The sequence below is a fragment of the Sceloporus occidentalis genome, unplaced genomic scaffold (assembly GCF_023333645.1).
Source record: "Sceloporus occidentalis isolate IW3139 unplaced genomic scaffold, rSceOcc1.0.p SCAF_3, whole genome shotgun sequence".
In the NCBI taxonomy this organism is placed as follows: Eukaryota; Metazoa; Chordata; class Lepidosauria; order Squamata; family Phrynosomatidae; genus Sceloporus; species Sceloporus occidentalis.
Genome location: NW_028316983.1, coordinates 205337456 through 205357652, shown reverse-complemented (window position 1 = coordinate 205357652; position 20197 = coordinate 205337456). Strand labels below are relative to the sequence as shown.

The 20197-nt window shown below is 45.4% G+C and overlaps 1 protein-coding gene across 6 annotated transcripts in view; it reads right to left on the bottom strand.

The window, feature by feature from the left end:
• Positions 1 to 20197, bottom strand: part of LOC149317388 (serine/threonine-protein kinase Sgk3) — a 66890-nt gene that overhangs the window by 12741 nt on the left and 33952 nt on the right. For all 6 annotated transcript variants that reach the window (XM_089517396.1, XM_089517400.1, XM_089517401.1 and 3 more), the window contains exons 2-5: positions 10595 to 10803; positions 7357 to 7440; positions 6808 to 6880; positions 162 to 237 (exon numbers count right to left, since the gene is read on the bottom strand). In XM_089517396.1, the coding sequence (XP_089373522.1) occupies positions 162 to 237; positions 6808 to 6880; positions 7357 to 7440; positions 10595 to 10672 (311 nt within the window). In that variant the 5' untranslated portion in view covers positions 10673 to 10803. The remainder of the gene's footprint in view (positions 1 to 161; positions 238 to 6807; positions 6881 to 7356; positions 7441 to 10594; positions 10804 to 20197) is intronic.

The following is a 20197-nucleotide window of genomic DNA, read 5'->3' as shown; positions in this document are numbered from 1 at the left end:
AGATTCTACTTCCACTTTCAGAATACATAGTAGCTGGATAACCGGTGAACAAAGAAGCCATTTCCTTTGTATTTTATTTTCTCTGTATTGATTATGGCTTCTGTTTTACAATTTGTCACTCCCTCTTATCTATGCTTTCTAGGAAAAATAGGTTCACTTACTGATTACAGAGTTCTGGCTGTTGTACTAAATTTTGAATGAATTCATTCAGACCTGCTCTTCTTTGTTTAATGAAATCTGTTTGAAAGAAAAGTGAAGAAATACCAGATATCAGAATTTGTGTTTTAAAATGTATATCTACACATTTATATTAGATTACTTCAGTGCTGATCATTTCCATATCAAAAACTGAATGGCCTGTTTGCACCTGCTCTCCTGATAATATCTACTGCCTTTAAAGTGGTCCCATAACATCAACAAGAGTGGTAAAGTGGACTAAAACAGATTGCAAGCAGTTTTTGGTTTTCAAATACCTACCAAACAAAGGCTTAAAAAAAAGATACTCAAGAACATATGGCTATGTACCAATCTTAATAAAGGCATTTGAAGGGAAAGGAAAAGAGAGAAATGGACCCTGTCCAAGAGACACTATGATATTCAGTTCCTTTGAGGTTATATGACCAAATTTAAAAACCTGTCATTTACATATATCCTTGTTATCCAAGTACAGGAACCCTGGTGGCACAGTGGTTAAATACCTGTACTGCAGCCATTCACTCACAAACCATAAGTTTGCGAGTTCAATACCAGCAAAAGGGCTCAAGCTTGACTCAGGCTTGCATCCTTCTGAGGTTACTAAAATGAGTACCCAGATTGTGCACTGATAAGCGGTATAAAAATGCTATTGCTATACATGGTACATCCAAAGATAATTTTAATTCATGTTCTTCATAGTACCTCTTGCACAGAATCACAAGTGGAAACCAGTCAAGAGTAAGGATGGGGCAACTCCTAGCTGCAGTAAAAAAGGAGATAGCAGCTCTCATGTTAAAGCAGAATAGTAAATCTTGTTGAAATGAAGGGAGGAAATTACTTTTAGATGAAATGGATTACAAGGCTTAGACTGGGTGGGAAACTTCTTTCAGGCCAAAGCCAAATTTTGAGTTTGTCTTGGGGCTGCATTCCCACAGCAGATGTGGTCAGAGGCATGGCCAAGGACAATGTGAATATGGCAAAGGTGAAATGCAAGTAGTCAGGTATAATTTTTATTAGTTTGGACGTTTTCCCACTGAGCATAAGGAGTACACAGTGTACAAAGTACACAGTTCAGTTCCAAGCAACAACATGTAAAGTGCACAGCTCAGTTCTTTGCAAAGTGAATGCAGAGCACTCAGTTCTCTGCAGGTTTACTGTTAAATACCTGCTATTCCCTATCATTGGTTATTAATAAGAACTGAAGAAATCATGAGCTGGGAACAATAATTGGCTTGTACATAAGAGGTTTTCTGTTGCTGACTGAGACACTGATGGCTATTGGCAGGCTCCTCTGAACTGGCACATTCCAAATATTTTGGACAGTTCCTGTCGTTCTTGACCACTGGCCATGGTGGCTGGTGGTGATGGGATTGTACTCAAAAATTATCTGGAAGGAATCAGTTTGGGGAATGCTGGGATAGGGTATTACAGGGCACAGTAGCACAGAAGAGCAGAAAGTGGCAAATGCCTAATGAGTGAACATTTTTGCCATACAGGACCCTGAAGAATTCTGTGCTGGATTTGTCTGATACACACATCACCCTGATCTAGTCTGAGTGAAGACAATTGGGAAGTGAAGGCATCCTAGATCAGTAAGAAATATTTTAATTTCTATATATAATATTTACTATATAATATTAGATATTTAGTATTATGCATTCCACCTCTCTCTGTGTTTCTGCAATACAGATATTTATTTCCTTAACTTGAACTAGGTGGGGAAAAACACCCCCAGATTATCTTGGCGAATAGGATAAATACAATCTACTAGAATATAGGTGGTACAAACACTGAAGTGTATATGACTTTTCAGATGGTCCAATATTTAACCAAACCTGGCAAAGATATAAATGTGATGCAGTGTTTCTGGATAAAATATTTGTTGGGGAATGCCCATGCATAACAAACCAAAATCAAGCTTTTAATTTGAGAAGGGAAAATAAAAATATTATTTGCATGTGAGAGAACAAACAATGGTCCTAGCTGTTCACAGAATAATTAGCATAGGGATAAGGGATTTTGCATCCCTTGTGTTTTTCAGCATATACCCTGCAATGGGCCACAATGTACCTCACTTAATATACAGATAAATGATACTGATGTATGTAGAGGGAACACACTGAACTAAGCACTCCTAATTTCCCCTCCAGAATTCCAGTCCTTAATGCCCTTATGTTGGCAGAATTTCAGTGATTAACAAAGCCTTGATTCCAACCTGTTTTGAAAGTCTTAAGCTATAAATAGAAGGAAATGAAGTCAGCAATAAAGCAAAATTTCAAGGGATCTAATCAGAGATTTGTGTAGTTGAGAGAGATCAAAAGGTCATATCAACCTTCTGCTCTGTAATGGCTTGTCCTACATATCAGCCTCTCACAGTTATATCAATATATTATGTGCCACTGTGGAGAGAGATTGTGGAAGAGGGAGGAAGAAGGAGTGAAAGAGGGTAAAGCAAGTGATAGAAGGTGAGAGTAAGTAGCAGAAGAGAAGAGAAAGTGAGATGGTGTGTAAGTTAGGTTGAGGAAAGGAAGAGAAGAAAGAAATTAATGGAAAGGAGAAAAAAGAAGTAGAAGGTAATAGTAGAAGTGAGTAGAAACTAAAGATAGAATAAAGAAAGCTGGACATAAGAAAAGAGAAGAAAAAGATTAAGGAAATCAAGAAGTATTGAGGAAGAAAGATGGGACACAATATTTAAAACCTGGAATTGAAATATGGAAAGCTGTCCTTTTTGAAACATGTATATCATTATGTTATGTGGTCTCCTTTTGTGTCTTTGATCTGTTCAATTTTCTTTATATATAATTTGACATGCAGGTGGGTGAGTCTGTGTTGAGATGTGTATTCGATGTTGTTGCTGTGTTTTTAATTTTCAATAAAAACTTAAAAAATATATATTATGTGCCACAAAGAAAAGCCTTGAAAGAAATATGGCTCACCATAAATATACAGTAATACCACCAGAGAATATGATGGAGGAGAGGTGTGGTAGCACATTCACTTTCATATTTATATCAAAAGGAAATTTACACAATGTTCAAGTTTATTCAGCTTACATGTGCACCTTAGAATCCATACCCATCAGAAATGATAGAAAAAACTACCAGCCAATGCAATGACAATGCAATTTACTATGTATGCCAGCAAAACATCTGACACAGTTCCCCTTTTCTCAAAATAATGAACATTTAAAAAACCTGAGGTTCTATCCTGTACTGCCCAGCAAGCTGTTTTGAATTCCCAGCAAAGGTCAAAATGGGAAAAAGGCAGGATGTTCACCTAAAATAATTGCTTACAAGTTTATGGCCATTATCTCCGTCACTACCCTGAAATAGCTGTACATCATGTTTCAGGGAAAGTAACATATTCCAGTCCCTATTTTTTATACCGCATATACACACAGACAGAATGTTGCACTCTAGTTCGCACACACTCAAAAAATAAAGAAACCCTAGAGCAACAGAGAAAAGCCATTGGTGCCAATCAGTTATTAAGCAAATACAGTCAGCCTTCCACATTCATGGGGATTAGGATAGGAGTGCAGGACCCCCACAAAAGTGAAAAAACTGCAAATATAGTGGAGATGGGGGCAGGGCTCCCTCCCAGCAAGGTGCCTCAGGCTTGCAGAGTGGGCAGCTAGAAGGGGGAGCACCTAAAATGTGTATCTGGTGGCCAGGACCCACACCTGCTGCCCCCGCCTAAAGCCTAGGGCCACTGTGAGTGCACTAAAAGAGCAGTCCTGCACTTTGAGAGGAAGGGAGATGAGTGATTGCTGCTTGCTTTAGGAGGTGAATAATGATGGCTATCCCTGGTGTTCTGCCCTCCCCAAGTGCAACACTGCTTTGTGCACATTCACATAACAACATGGGGGCTGTGAGAGGATAGAGTAGCAGTGCGAACCATTTCCCGAAGCCTGTTGCTGTGTGGGCTGTATGCAGCTGTACACCCTTTTTAGCAGCCTGGTCTTTCACTTTATTTTTGTCCCCAGCCGGGCAGGCAGGCCTCATGGGGTTGCTGGATTACTTTTTGATGACTCGCTTCTATGCTCCCCCTCCCATCTGGCATGATTGCTCTTGATGGAGCTGCTGGAGGGGGAGACTGTGTTCCTCAAAATCCAATCCAGCAACCCCATCCCAGTTTCAGGCATGTAGAGGCCAACTTGCCTGCCTGGGATTGTAAGCCTGAGGGCAGGGAACCGTCCAATTAAAAAGATTGTATGTACAGCGCTGTGTAAATTTACAGCGCTTTATAAATAAAGGTTAATAATAATAATAATAAGACAGCTGAAAAAGGCTCTCTCTGTGTGCCTGAAGCCAACTGGCATTGCTGGATTGCTTTTTGATGACCCGATTCCACACTCTCCTACTCCAATAGCTCAGGCTCCATGGAAAATCATTGAGAGCAATTGCTCCAGATCAGGTGATAGGGAGAGGCAGAGCATGGATGGAGGCAGGTTGTCAAAAAACAAACAAACAAACAAACAAACAAAAAATCAGGTAACCCCAGTTAGCTTCAGGCACACAGACAGAGCTCTACATCTGCCTTTTCAGCTGCCTTGTCTTTTTCATCCTCCTTTTCTCCCCAGCTAGGCAAGCTAGCCTTTGTGTGCATGAAAAAGGGAAGGGGTTGCTGGATTGCTTTTTGACAGAAGGTAAAGGTTTCCCCTTTGATATAATTGCCTAGTTGTGTCTGAATATAGGAGCGGTGCTCATCTCCATTACTAAGCTGAGGGAGCCAGCATTGTCAAAGAGGACTCCACGATCAGGTGGCCAACATGACTGCATAAAATGCTTTACCTTCCCACCGAACGGTACCTATTTATCTACTTGCACTTTTATCATGCTTTTAAACTGCTAGGTTGACAGAAGTTGGGACTAGTGATGGCAGCTCACTCCATCATGTGGCACTTGGGTCAACCTACCGATCTACTGACCTTGCGGTCATCAGAGTCTACGTCTTAACTACTAAGCCACTGCATCCCATGCATTTTGACAACCCACTTCCATATTTTCCCTTTCCTCACCACCTGCTGTGGGGTGATTGTTCTCAATAGTTTTCCACAGAGCCTGAGCAGTTGGAAGGGTGCTAGAAGAGGGACAGCATGGAAGTGGGTCCTGAAAAACAATCCAGGAACCCCAACTGGCTTCAGGCATGCAGAGAGAGCTCCCCAGCCTTTTCAGTAGCTTTGTCTTTTTCACCCTCCTTCTCTTTCAAGCTAGGCAGGCTGGTCTCTTAATGCCTGACACCTGGATGGGGTTGCTGGATTGCTTTTTGAGGACCTGCCTCCATATTTCTGCTCCCCTCCAGCAGCTCAAACTACTTCCAGAAGAACTATCAAGAGTAATCGCCCGGGATCGAGTGGGTGGAGGGAGAGTGTGAAAGTGAGTCATTAAAAAACAATCCAGCAACTCCACCTGTGTGCCTGAAGGAGATCATTTTCAGGCACAAAGAAACCAGCCTGCACAGCTGGGGAAGAAGGAAGGCGAAAAAGATCAGGCTGCTGGAAAGGGCGTACAGCTGTATACAGCCCATAGAGCAACTGGCTTTGGGAGGAAGTTGGTGGCAACCGTAACAATCACTGTTATTCCCTCTCTTGAAGTCAAAGGTGTTGTCTAGATCACAGAATCATAGAATCGTAGAGCTGGAAGAGACAACAAGGGCCATCCAGTCCAACCCCCTGCCATGCAGGAACTCTCAATCGAAGCATCTCCGACAGATGGCCATCCAGCCTCTGCTTAAAGACCTCCAAGGAGGGAGACTCCACCACTCTCTGAGGGAGTGTGTTCCACTGTTGAACAGCCCTTACTGTCAGGAAGCTCCTCCTAATGTTCAGGTGGAATCCCTTTTCTTGTAGCTTGCATCCATTGTTCCAGGTTCCAGTCTCTGGAGCAGCAGAAAACAAGTTAGCCCCCTCCTCAATATGACATCCCTTCAAGTATTTAAACAGGGCTATCATAGCACCTCTTAACCTTCTCCAAGCTAAACATCCCCAGCTCCCTAAGTCGTTCCTCATAGGACATGGTTTCCAGACCCTTCACTATTTTAGCCGCCCTCCTTTGGACACACTCCAGTTTCTCAATGTCCTTTTTGAATTGTGGTGCCCAGAACTGGACACAATATTCCAGGTGAGGCCTGACCAAAGCAGAATACAGTGGCACTATTACTTCTCTTGATCTACATGTGCATGTGGTGGCTGCAGGTTTTTTTGGAAGGAGGCTTTGAAGGATGGAGGCCAACCTGTGAATAATCAAATCCACGGATCTCAAATCTGCAAATGTAGGGGACTGACTGGATATGTTTTGGATATGTTCATAAATAAGGACAGAATCTATATATCCTTTTTCATCCAAGCTAAATGAATGTGTTTTTTTTCCTAACAGATTTTTTAGTTTTCCAATAATTGATTCACATCCCATCCTATTCCACTGCTTTGCCTATCTCCTCCTTACTGGAGTGTTTTATTCTGTCTACCAGCCAATGCATGGCCTTGAGTGGAAGATAAATCAGTGTACCATTTTCATTTACAAACATTTTTTCAGAATAAGAAAGTCAGGCATTCCACTTTAGCAATCTGCTATCACTAAATTACTATCAAAAAGAACCCCCACTGCTCACCTGGATCAAAATTATCTCCAAATATTCTTTTAGCTGGAATCCTCAAATTCATAGTGGGGAACTGTTTCCTTAGCTGAAATATGAAAATACACTGTAATTTAGCCTTGAAGCATAGTTAACATGACACATCAACAATGCCAGTTGTAGTTCAGGGGTTGATTTACACTTTGCATCAGCTGCTAGTCCAGATCAAGAATTCTTGCCATTTTCAATATTGCAGTCTACTCATTAGCTACTTGTGGATGCGTTATGACAATATTTACAATTGTAAAATCTTTTAATGTCCATAGATTAACCATCCTGTCAGGTTGGAAGTACTAAAACCATCCTGTCAGGTTGGAAGTACTAATTATATCCTCATAGAAAATGAAACCAACAAGTCTAGTTTAGAAATGCAATGCTTGTTGGAAAGTACTAGATTTGATTTTAATGTAGTAGAACTGAGTGGAATACAGGGTTACATCAACTCTGGAACATAGTCAACTTCCTAATCATAATCCAGCACCAAGACAGCAGCACTCCCTGATGTGAGTTTAGTATTTTACTCACTGTATGATACAGTTTATCGAATTCAGCATATCGCCTGAAGACGAACCATTCATTTGTGCCAACGGAAACCAAAACTTTGTAAACCTGAAGCAATACAAAAGGAAAAAAACCAACAACAATAAATCCAGAGATATAAATAGATATACTGATAGATACATAGACAGACAGACAGTCAGACAACTAGACAGTCAGTTCCAGGGCTTTGTACCTATGGACAGAATTCCCCATCTGTTTAACTATCTATTTAAATCTTTATGCCAGAAAATTTATGTTTTATAAGAAGACATGGTTAATTTAGCCTTGGAACAAAGCCTTCATTTTTTAAAACATGGAGATATAGAAGGCACTGCATATAACTATGTTATATGGAGGAGTTCACAGATTTATTTCGTTTTGGATTTAAAATCCTCAAGGGTGGTTTTTATTGGCCACAATCTGTAGTTAATAATAGCTTGTTGCTAAAAGGCATATCTTGACTTGTACATTCCAGGCTTCCCTTGTAACACTAAATACTTTGTATCTTAAAAAGTGTCACTTCTGGAACAGGATATGATCCGCCTCCTTATTGTGCTCTTGAAAATCCAATCTTGAATGACAAGGGGACATTGGAAAATGATGTGTTGGGGGCTGCAGAAGGAGGAGGGAGCCCATGAAAATTCATCCTCTGGCTGCATGTACAATGTGCATTTCCATTTGTTTAAGACACCTTTGGATCTAAGCCAGTACAAACAAGTCTTCACAATCCAACATTCAGGGAAGTACAATCTTTCCAGAAATATTTTTAAATTTAAGAAATATGAACACAAGCAATATATTACAAACAAATACAGTCATCCCTCCTAACTTGTGGATCTCAGATCTGCAACCTCGATTATGCACGGAGGGGTGACCTCTGTTAATTCTAATGGTGCATGCACGGGAGGGGTGTGTGCCCTATTCAATCCCATGAAGCTTAAATACACATGAACCTCTGTTTTTGCAGGGGGTGGGGTCTGGAAAGGATCCCCTGCGCAAATGGAGGGCCAGCTATAATGAATTTTATTAAATTTACCTGGAGAAAGACTAGAAGAAAAAATAGACTAGCTAAAAATAGACTAGTGTATGTTAATCTGTGTATTGTTCTGTTGTTGAATGGCAAGGCCATTCACTCATGCAAATCCCTCTTCTCAACCTAGGGTCACACAGTTTATATATACCCCACTCACTTCCATGCCAGCATTCTCTAAAGATGCCAGCCATAGATGCAGGCAAAACATCAGGAATACATTCTTCTAGAACATGACCACATAGCCCCAAAAAACTATGGATGCAGCCATGAAAGCCTTCAACTTCACACTAGTTAATTTCTTTAAAAGTAGGTCACTGGATCAGAACAATGCTATTGAAGGAGTTGGGAGATCCATGTCTGATTTCCCAATGTCATACCTCATTTAACTGACACTCATTTGTCAGTGGGATTATCCTTAGGGATGGGCAAAATGGATGCTTACCTAGTCCAGCCTACCATGCTGAAGATGGCTTCAAGTTGAATTTAGTGACATAGATCTTTTCAGGCATAAATCCTTCAGTGAATTCAGCCAAAAGAAACAGAGTATGTCTTTCTGCTTTTTTTTTGTGTGTGTGTAAATTTCCACAACTTCTGCAGTGCATAGGTACTACCTACAAAAATGAACTTCCATCCATTAGCTTTAAAGCATATTTCTGCTTTAATGCACAGTCTATCATTTTTCTCTCTCAATAAAAATCAGTGGAATGTGGCTTTAACTTTAGGTAACATTACCATTGAATTACAACTCTGGACACCAGGGTTTGATTCCCAGCTTGCTCATGAAACCTACTGGGTAACCGTGGGCAAGACACATGTTCTCAGCCTCAGGGGAAGGCAATGGCAAACTTCCTCTGAACAAATCTTCCCAAGAAAACCCTATGATAGGTTTTCCATAGGGTCAGGAAATGACTTGAAGGCATACAACAAGAATAAATGAATGCTACAGATTCCACAGCCTGGAAATGTTCCTTTCATCCAGCCAGTATGGCCCTTGGGAACTGGGATCCAAAAAAGTAAGTTTTTCAAACTCTGACAGATACTAGAAACCCTATAATCTCAAGTTAGCTGTGCTGCAAAAGTAATATGAAGAGACAGGGCTAGCACTGTATGTCAGCCTTAAAAACACACACAAGAGTTCCATTTAAAAAACAAAATCAAAGAACACTTTTTTCCATCTGAATGTAAGAGGAGATGGCTATAATGCAGTCTGAAAACAAATGAAAAGCTTGCAGTCAGTCCAAAGGTGGTTACTTTTCACTGAGGGGGGAATAAAATTCTGGTAGAGAAGGTAGAAAAAGAAACACTTTCCACTCTAGAGGAAACTGTTCAGCATATCATATTTTTGAAAGAAATAACAGGTTATCATCTTTATGGCCTGATTTAAAAAGTCTTTGAAAAATATTGAGGAAAATTGTTTAAACTATTGATGAAATGCAGAACATTGTCCAATGCCAAAATTGCACATACACTAAAAATACATATCACATCCAGTGAAACTATTATGATGGGGTTGGAGAAAGGAACAGGAAACAATGTAAGGAAAACATAATCATAAAAGCACCAAGACTAACAAAGAGGGGAAATAGTGTATTTAAACATTTTTTTTTTTTAAAGAGCCACTATAAAAAAATTCCACTATCATACTGTCCTTTTAATTTTTAAAATGTCAGCTACTAGTATTTAAATCCAATTATAAATATGTGATATTCTGACACCACATAATTTTATATGTTTTAAATATTACAGTATACATATCATCAGAAGAGACCCTAACTGATTTTGCAAAAATATTATGTACAATTTCCAAGTGGAATGAGCAGCAATGTGCCTCAGATGCACATGCTCTTTGTTCCCTAATATGATGAGGAGGAGACTGGAAGATCTTCAGGGTGAAAATGAACAGATGTTTCTCACAGTTGGAACTGGAAATGTTAGTTTAGACTCAGGCTTGCTGAAACAAGCTATGATCATAAATCACAGTTTAATCCTAGCTTGTTTCAGTAAATTATACTAAGCAGTTTATCCTTTTGAGATGCAACAATAAATCAGCAATAGGAGATGAAGGCAGCATACATACCTGAAGCGCATGAACTTAGCATTCTGTTATAGCTTAGTATTATGTTTAAAATGAGCCAATGGTATCATACTGAAATTGAGCACATAAAAAGTGCTTTATGCATACATACTTACAGTAAATCTTTTCTTCTTCACCCTGTGTTCATCGGAGCTGGGGATGCTAACACTTGGGCAGCTTTCCTTGAGATCCATTATGTGTTGTCTTTGGGCAGGAAAGATCAAGACCACCACACCAGGGTATAGCAAAAATGCAGAAAATGTCAGCAGTATTGATTTAAAACATGCAGCCTCTCTTGTGTAAATTTAACTTCCATCATGCAAACCTTAAATAAAAATGAAACATCAAACGATCAGCAGGTAATTGGTATCATTCATGACTAAAATTACATTTTAAGTTTTCCTAAATAAAGCTTATTCGCCTAGGCGTTAACGTAATGAAAATGTAAAAAGCAGAGAGCAAAGAAAATTTATCATGTGTTGTCAGGTATTCTTGCAAGAAGTAGATAATTCAGGAAAAAATTATTACTCCTCAATAAATGACAAGAGAAGATACAAGTTTCATCTTTTCTCCACCTGTCCCTAACAGGGAAGATGCAGGATGGGAAAAACTGACTCTCAGACCTTAATGCTCCAAGACCAGCTTCCAGAGCCACTGGAGCATTTATTACAGCTGCAACTCAGGTCCAGTTTCTCCCACCCTGTACTTTCCCACTTCATGGTGTATAAGGTGAGCAAATCTCCCGTTATTTCCAGTCATAAGCTTCAAAGCCTACGTTCTTTTGTTAAATTAAAAGGGTTAATATATTAGGCTAATCTACTTGACTGTATTTCCTAAATGCCTTAGAATACTTAGCATCAATACAGATGAAAAATATGAAGGCAGCCTAGATCTGTTTTTTAAAAATTCAAAACATGAACAAAAACATGAAACTTTTGTTAGAACCAACTAAGAATCGTGGGCCTTTCACATGCTTCAAAGACATCAGGCTTAATCTTAAACAGAAAAGTGGAGGAGATAGTTACAGACAGGGAGACAGGCACTGCTGGCAAAACCAACATCTTACAGGCCAGGACCCAAAAGGTCAGGAGAAGTGTTATTCTTCCATGAGGACCCCCATGCACTCCCAACAGCTGCTCTGGAACGCTGAGAAAACCTCTGGGGCTGGTTTAGGGAGGCACAAACGGCTATAAGAGGGAGGGGAAGAAAATTGTGTCACCCTAATGGCATTTGCTACTGTTACACTGGATGTAAGCCAGTGTCTTAAGACAAGGTTTCAATAAGCTCATTGCAGAATGTTTTGGTTAGTTTCTGTTTAGTGTGAAACATCACAGATTGCATCAAAGCATCCTGAATCAAAACAGCAACAGCCAGTCTCCTCTGAAAAGCAGCAGCTACATGTATCTTTCTTTAGCAGCAATTGAGAATACATGTTGTTGTTGTGTGCCTTCAAGTCATTTCTTATTTATGGCAAACGTCAAGTGAACATATAATTAGTTTTTTTTTAGCAAGATTTTTTCAGAGAAGGTTTTGCTTTGCTCTTCTCTGTGGTTAAACGATGCAATTTCCCCAAAGTCACCCAGTGGTCTTCCATGGGCAAGAGGAGATTTAAACCCTGGTCTCCAGAGTCGCAATCCAATGTTCAAACCGCTTCAACACATTTGAAAACACATAAGAACATAATAATAATAATAATAATAATAATAATAATAATAATTTATTTGTATCCCATTTCCCCCACAGGATCAAGGCATTGTTATACTAACATAACTGATTTTATTTCAAGCGGCCACTTTATTACTATCTAGTTTTATAAAGCTATACTGAGAGCAATTCAGTCCACAAAATGCAGAGTTACATATTTCCCATCTTCAAAAAGTACGCATTTGAACTGTATCTGCTCCCCAGTGTTTTCAAAAAGCTAATATGATGTAATTCTCCTGTTAGGGAGACACCCATGTTTGTTTTGGCTAAAGGGACAAAACGCTTCACAATTCAGTTATGTGATTTGTTTTAAACATGCAGGTAATAAATGGTGTATTATGATGATCAGATTAGTTTTGAGTGATTAAAAATTTGGTATGTCAAGAATCAGCTCCCTTTTCTAAAAAATTAAACACTTTTTTAAAAAAATAGAGGTATTTTTGAATTAGTAGAAAAATCTGACATTTTTCAGAAGGGCAATGACAGGAATCTATTAATCTATATACGTTTATTTAAAATAGAGGGCAAGGACCAATTGCTTACCTGTAACAGTATTTCTTCGAGTGGTCATCTGCGAATACATACAAATGGGTTTCACTGCGCCTGCGCAGTGCTGTTCGGAAACTTCTGGAATCACTGGGCAAAGTTTACTTTGCAACATATAGAAACTTTTTGGCGGTAACTCCGCCCACCCGTTATAAGGCCCCTGCCTTCCTGCTCTTTCCCCAGTTCCACAATTTTTCCGCCAAGCAGGCGATGGAAAGAGCCAATAAGAGCAGGACACTGAGGGGATGGACGGGTGGGATTTGTATGTATTCGCAGATGACCACTCGAAGAAATACTGTTACAGGTAAGCAACCTGTCCTTCTTCTTCGTGGTCTCTGCGAATCATACAAATGGGTTTAGACTGACAAGCTTAGGTAAGCGGCGGAGGGAGTGTCCTGAAACCAAAGCTATGGTAAACCAAGGGTATATTTATTGCAACAATAAACACCTTGAACCATAAAAAGAGTCAGTCTTTTTGTTCATGCACAAACTCAACACAGCAATAACATTGCAAAACCTGAGAAGGGAATAAAAGGTCACGCAAGACCAGTCCCATTGAAATTGTGCAAATCAACATTCAACAGAATGTAAAACAGTGGCATTATGTACATAAATGCTGAAAACACAAACCATCAGCAGTGCAATCAATGCAACCCTGAAACCAACACAGCCCTCCCGAAAGCTGCGTCTCGGATGGCTCTGGTGTCCAGCCTATAGTGCTTTATAAAAGTCAATGGCTGGGACCAGACAGCAGCCTTACAGACATCCTCCAACGGAATGCCCTACAGGAATGCAGAGGATGCTGACACTGCTCTCGTGGAGTGGGACCGAACCCTGCCAGGGAGAGGTTTGCCCAACAGTTCATAGCAGAGGTGGATGGTACCAGCCACACATTTGGAAAACCTCTGCGCAGACATGGGCAACCCCTTCTTCGGTTCAGAGTAGCATTGGAAAAGTCTCTCGGACCGACTGGAGGCAGCAGTTCTGTCCAAGTAAAACGCCAGCGCTCTCCTGACATCAAGAGAGTGCAGGCTTCGCTCCGCATCCGAAGTCGGATTGGAAGCGAGTGTAGGCAACACAATGTCCTGGCACATGTGGAAAGCAGACACAACCTTAGGCAAGAAAGTAATGTCTGTCTGGAGAACCACCTTGTCCTTGTGAAACCTCAGGAAGGGCTGGTCCCTCCGCAAGGCACAGAGTTCGCCCGCACGGCGGGCAGAAGTGATGGCCACAAGAAAAGCGGTTTTCCAAGTCAGTAGTCTCAAGTCCGCTGTGGCCATCGGTTCAAAGGGCTTGGATTGGAGCGCGGCCAGCACCGCCTCCAAGCCGGGGCCGGTACCGACACAGGAGGGTGCAGGTTGGCACATCCCTTCAGGAACCCCTTCAGCAAGGGGTCCCTAAAGAAGGAAGCCCTACTCTCAAATTGGTACCTGGAAGAAATGGCAGAGAGGTAGCACTTGATGGATGTGAGGCACAACCACTCATCCAACAGCGCCATCAAGAACTCCAGCACCACTGGAGTGGAAACTTGAGCAGGAGACAAGCCCTTTCAATCAAGGAAGAGGCTAAACCTCCTCCACTTCAGGGCATAGGACTGCTGGGTGGATGGCTTCTCCGCGGCCAGGATCACCGTCCTCACTGCGTCCGGCAGTGAGGCTAGGGCTGGATTCTCCAGGCCACCAGCGGCAGGCTCTCGATGTCTGGGTGCAGAATCCGGCCGTCCTGGATCGACAGCAGGTCCGGACGGAAGTTGAGGCAGAGGAAGCATCTCTTGGAGAGGTGGAGAAGGGATGCAAACCAGGGCTGTCTCGGCCACCACGGCGTGATCAGGATCGCGTCCGAACGGTCTGTTGTCATCTTGGACACCACCCTGATGATGAGAGGGAAGGGAGGGTAGGCGTAGAGCAGCTCTCCCGACCAAGGGAAGGCGAACGCGTCTCCGAGGGATCCGTTCATTCGCCTCCTGGAGCAGAACTGGGGACAGTGGCTGTTCCATTCGGTTGTGAAGAGGTTGACTTGGGGGGTTCCCCACCGATCGAACAGGTCGCTGTCTCCGGATGGAGCCTCCACTCGTGGCACACTGAAGGGGACCTGCTCAGGCGGTCCGCCAGCTCGTTGTCTTCTCCTGGAAGGTGAATCGCCTGGAGGAGCACCTGTCTCTGGATGCACCAGTCCCAAATGCGGAGAGTAATCTCGAGCAGAGTCATGGATCTGGTGCCTCCCTGCCTCCCTGTTTGTTGATGTACTACATCACGGTGGTGTTGTCCATCCTCAGGAGGACCACCTTTCCTGCGACAGCGAATTCGAATGCCCTCAAAGCCTTCTTGACTGCGAGCATCTCCAAAGCATTGATGTGGAGATGCTTGTCCTGGGCCGACCACTTGTCCTTGACAACAAGGTCGAGCAGGTGGGCGCCCCAGCCCTCCAGGGAAGCATCGGTTGTCAAAGTCAATTGAGGCTGAGGTTGATGGAAGGGCATCCCAATGCAGACGTTGCGGCCGTCCAGCCACCATCTCAGCGAAGCGGCCACCGGTCTCGGTACCGTGAGCCACTTGGACGGATGTCCGGGAAAGCAGCCAAAGGGCTGATAAGGCAGCTAGTTCTCAAACAAACAAACCCCTTCCCAGCACAGCAAAGTCAGTGTAAGCTACACAGTCCTGGAGATTCACAGTAGTTCTACCAAAAGGGATTACCAAGAGAATTGTCAGACGGTCCGAGGTTCAAGGTAACAGATAGGCAGGTCGATAAAGCAGTCCAAGGTCAAGGTTTCCGGGTAGTCAAGATGATCTAGAAGACAAGAAGCCAAAGGAGCCAGAGACAGAGTCTTTCCTCTAAAAGAGTCAGATATCCACTGGCAAAGAACCACACATGCTCCAGGTGCTTAAGAAGGCAAGGAGCTGGCCTTCAGCTGTGTCTGATTACGAACACACTTCTGATAAAGCCTTCGAGATCTTCGAAGGCCCTCTCTTTCTGCTCGACGCTCCTTGAAGGTAGGCACACTGCCCAGATCCTCCTCCATGTCCACAGCCTCGGCACCAGGCAAACTTGACTGCTGAACCTCTGGAGGGGTCACAGACTCTGCTCCAGCAGAACTAGGGCCAGCCTCTGGCTCCTCCATTACAGGTTCAAGCCCCAGGGGCTCTGGCTCCTCCATTACAGATTCAGGTCCCAGGGGCTCTAGCTCATCCTCTGAGTCCTCCAAGCCGTTTTCCAGGCTGGGCATGACAACGGAGGGTCCTCCATCGGAGAGAAGACTGAGAGGAACCAGGACTGCAGTGGTCGGAGGTGAAGCCTTGCCCACGGTGTCACGAACGTCGTTGACGCTATGTGTCCCAGAGCCACTTGGACGTCCCTGGCCCTCACCCTTCTGTGAGAGATGCAAGGCCTCAGCGCTGCAACCAACGCCTGGAAACGGTCCGGAGGGAAAAAGGCGGAGCATCTTTCGGAGTCGAGGATGGCCCCGATGAACTTGGCCTGTCTGGTCGGGGTGAAGTGTAATTTCTCCTCGTTGACGACCAGGCCGAGGGAGTCCAAAAGGTGCAAGGCGAATGAGACTGCCTCTCGGAGCTCCTGCTGAGAGTCGGCGACAAACAGCCAGTCGTCCAAGTAAGGGAAGACTCTGTAGCCCTTCTGATGAAGGTATGCCACCACTGGTGCCATGCACTTCGTGAAAACCCTCGGAGCCGTGGCAAGGCCAAAGGGGAGCACGTTGTAGTGGTAAGCGGCGGAGCCGACGGCGAAGGTGAGGAATCTCCGGTGGGACTCCCGAATTCCGATGTGGAAGTAGGCGTCCTTCAGGTCGACCATCGCGAACCACAGGCCCTGGTGGAGAAGCGGCAGAATAGAAGCCAAGGTTACCATCCGGAACCGGCAGTATTCAAGGAAAAGGTTCAACTCCCTCAAGTCCAAGATGGGTCTGATGCCCCTATCTGCCTTCGGTACCGTGAAGTACCTGGAAAAAAAGGCCCTGGAGTAAAGGGGAGATTGCCCCCTTGTCCAGCAAAGTGTGCACTTCGTCGAGAAGGGTGTCCGAGGGGTGAGTGGACATGAAGGCTCGGGTTGGAGGGAGCTCTTGGAACTCGAGGGCATAACCCCTACGGACGATGTTGAGGACCCACGAGTCCGTTGTAATGGAGGCCCAGGTGGTGACAAAGGGCCTTAAAATGTCCAAAAAGAAAAGGGAGGGAGAGACGAAGCGCGCTGCAACCCTTCAGGCTCTCTTCTTCCCCTGGTCGGTATCCTGCTGGCGGAACTTTCAGTACCGAGGAGGAAAGTTTCGGCGGCCAGAGGAGGAGGAAGACTGAGAGGGGTAACGGCGCCTCTGGGGTCCCTGTTGTTGGGGCTGATGGTCCTGCTGGAAGGTCCCCTGCGACTGACCTTGGGGCTGCTACGGGCACTGCCTCTTCCTGAAGGGCGAGATGGAGGACGACATCCCGTGCTTCTTCGCCGCCGCCTTCATCCTGAACTTTCTGTTCAGGCGTTCGTCGGTCTCGGCGTGGAAGAGGCCCGACCCATCCAATGGCATGTCCTCAATGGCCGCCCTCACACTGGAGTTGAGGTCGGACCCTCAGAGCCACACATGCCGGCGGAGAGCCATCGACGCCGACATGGTCCGTCCAACACAGTCTGCCATGTTCCTGGAGGCGGTGATGAGCCAGCTGCCGATGGAGTGGGCCTCATCTCGGATCTCGACGAGACGCCTCTGAACCTCGTCCGGGACATCGGGGACGAGCGGCGAGATTCCCTCCATGAGGGTCTGGATGTAGGCTCCCATGCAAGCGTTGTAGTTGATGGCCTTAACCGCGAGAACCGCAGCAGAGTAGGCCTTCTTGGCCAGGCCATCAACTTTCTTCGCCTCTTTGTCCACTGGCGAGGTCGCCTGCTTGGGGACGAAGCCTTGCTGGGCCCCCTCCACAATCGCCGAGTTAGGCTTTGGATGATCGGTCAGCCACGCACAGCTTGAAGGAGCGATCCGATAAAGGGACTCGATCCTCCGCGACGACCCCACCAGGGAAGCAGGAGCATCCCAAGACCTACGGACAATGGTCTCGAGGGACGGCAACAGCGGGATGGATGGCGGCGTGGGAACCCGACCATGTACGCAGCGCTCCACCGGATCCCGGGCCTGCTCGTCGGGGAAGGAGAGCTCGATGTCCAGGGCCCTGGCCATCTTGATGATGTGCTCGTTGAACGAACGCACATCATCGGTCGGCGAAGACGGCTCAGGGTGATGCATCCGCTGAATGGAAGTGTCATCCTCGCCAGAAGGATCCCCCGCTGGTGACAAAGGCTCCTCATCAGAGTCGGAACTTGATGAGAGCTGCACAACAGGATCCCGGACTCGAGACACGGGATGGGATGGAATCTGGAGGGCAGGCAACTCCGTCTCGGGGCGAGCAGCGGAACACGACGGGACATCAGGCTTCGACGCCACCAAATGCGAAGTCTGGGGCTTCTCCTTCCGAGGGGCTACAGGATGCAGGTTCAGCTGGGTGAACTTGCGGAAGGCGGTCTCCCTCGGTACTGACATGTAATACCTTCCCGTCTCCAAGTCGTAAAACATGTCGGTGCCCTCGTCCAGCGGCTAGTCGTCGTCGTCACTGGGCTCATTGTCTTCTGAATGGAGGGAGAGAGTGCTCCCTGACGACTCCGACGGCCTCCGCATCAGGGTGGGCGAAGTCGACAGTGGCTGGCAACGGGGTGTCCAGGAGAGGAGCCGCATGCGAAGCAGAGGATCCATCCGGGCGAGAAGAGGCGGGCGCAGGAGAGCGAGCCTTCTTGGTCGGGGAGCGAGTCTTCTTCTCCGGAGCACGAGACTTGTGAGACGAGCGCTCCTTTCCCTTTGAGGAAGTCGAAGCCCCACCCTGGCCATGGCTGGATTTCGACTTCTTCGTGCCCGACTCCCCCAGGGGCTCTTTGGAGTGCCGCTTCTTGGACGGGCGAGGCGTCTCGTCAAGGGGAAAGAAGGGGTTGTCCGGCAAGTCGGAGAGGGCTACCGCTGCCGCCGTGGAAGGCTTGGGTGACTTGCCCTTGTCAGCCACGGTCTTCTTCGGAGCCACCGGCGTCCCCGCCTCGGCCAGCTCGGCGGCGTGTCGGGACGGCTTCGACTTGGAGGGTGGCACCAATACGGCCAAGGCTTCCGCCTCTGAACGGTCCCTTGGTCGCGAGCCCTCCGGAGACAGCTTCCTCCCAGACTTCGCCCTGGGCTCGGAACCCTCAGACCCCGAAGTTTTCTGGGGGCGCTTGGAGGGCTTGTCGGTGGCACTGGGTCTCTGGGAACCACGGGCCACATCAGTGGTGGAAGAAAACTCTGCCGTCGGCGGGGCAGACACCACACTAGACACGCTGGCCTGGGAAGAAGAGGCCGGCAGCGCAGCAGAGGGGGCCGAAGACAGACGAGAGCCACCCTCCTGGACCTTTCCCTGAGCGATGGCCGAGTCAACTGGGACTCACGGTTCTTTCGAGCCTGCGAGGAGAGCGACTTGCAAAGGGAACAAGCCTTCGGGTCGTGGTCCTTGCCCAAGCAGAGGAGGCAGGAGGAGTGAGGGTCCTGAACGGGCACCTTGCCCCTGCAAACGTCGCACTTCTTGAAGGGTGCAGGCATCCTTCCGAAGTCGTCAAGTTGAAAGGAGAATCCAAAACGAGGTCAATCAAGCCGAAAAGTCTGAAGTTACCGGGGCGGGAGAAAGAGAATGGTCAAGAGACAGTCCGAGGTCAAAAGTGAAAGTGATTCCAAGCAAGCAAGGGCGAGCAAAAGTTCCCTGAAGCAGCTAGTGCGGCGGAAAAAAGGAACTGGGGAAAGAGCGGGAAGGCAGGGGCCTTATAACGGGTGGGCGGAGTTACTGCCAAAAAGTTTCTATATGTTGCAAAGTAAACTTTGCCCAGTGATTCCAGAAGTTTCCGAACAGCACTGAGCAGGCGCAGTGAAACCCATTTGTATGATTCGCAGAGACCACAAAGAAGAAATCTAATTCATTTCAGTTTCAATTTATGCATGTGATTGAATCTCCTCACCAGCTCAATGAAAAAGCACTTAAAATCAGCTAGACTGGGCCCATTCTTCTTTCAACAGAAAGAATTCAAGCTTGCTTATGTCTCACAAACCTCATGTATCTGATGAAGTGGACTGGAGTCCACAAGACTTTATGTGAGAATAAACCAGTTAGTCTCAAAAGTTCTATTGTTGTTGTGTACTTTCAGGTCATTTCCAACTACAGTGACCCTAACATGAACTTAGCATGAGGTTTTCTTGGCAAGTTTCTTCAGAGGGGGCTTGCCATGGCTGAAAGAGAGTAGCTTGCTCAGGGTCACCCAGTGGGTTTCATGGCTGAGTGGAGATTTGAAATCTGTTCTCCAAAGTCATAGTCAAACCACTACACCATTTGGGCTCTCCATACCAAGTTGGGTCTCCCAAAGATGATACAGCATTTGTTTATGCCTTTTTATGCTAAAACAAACTGACATAGCTG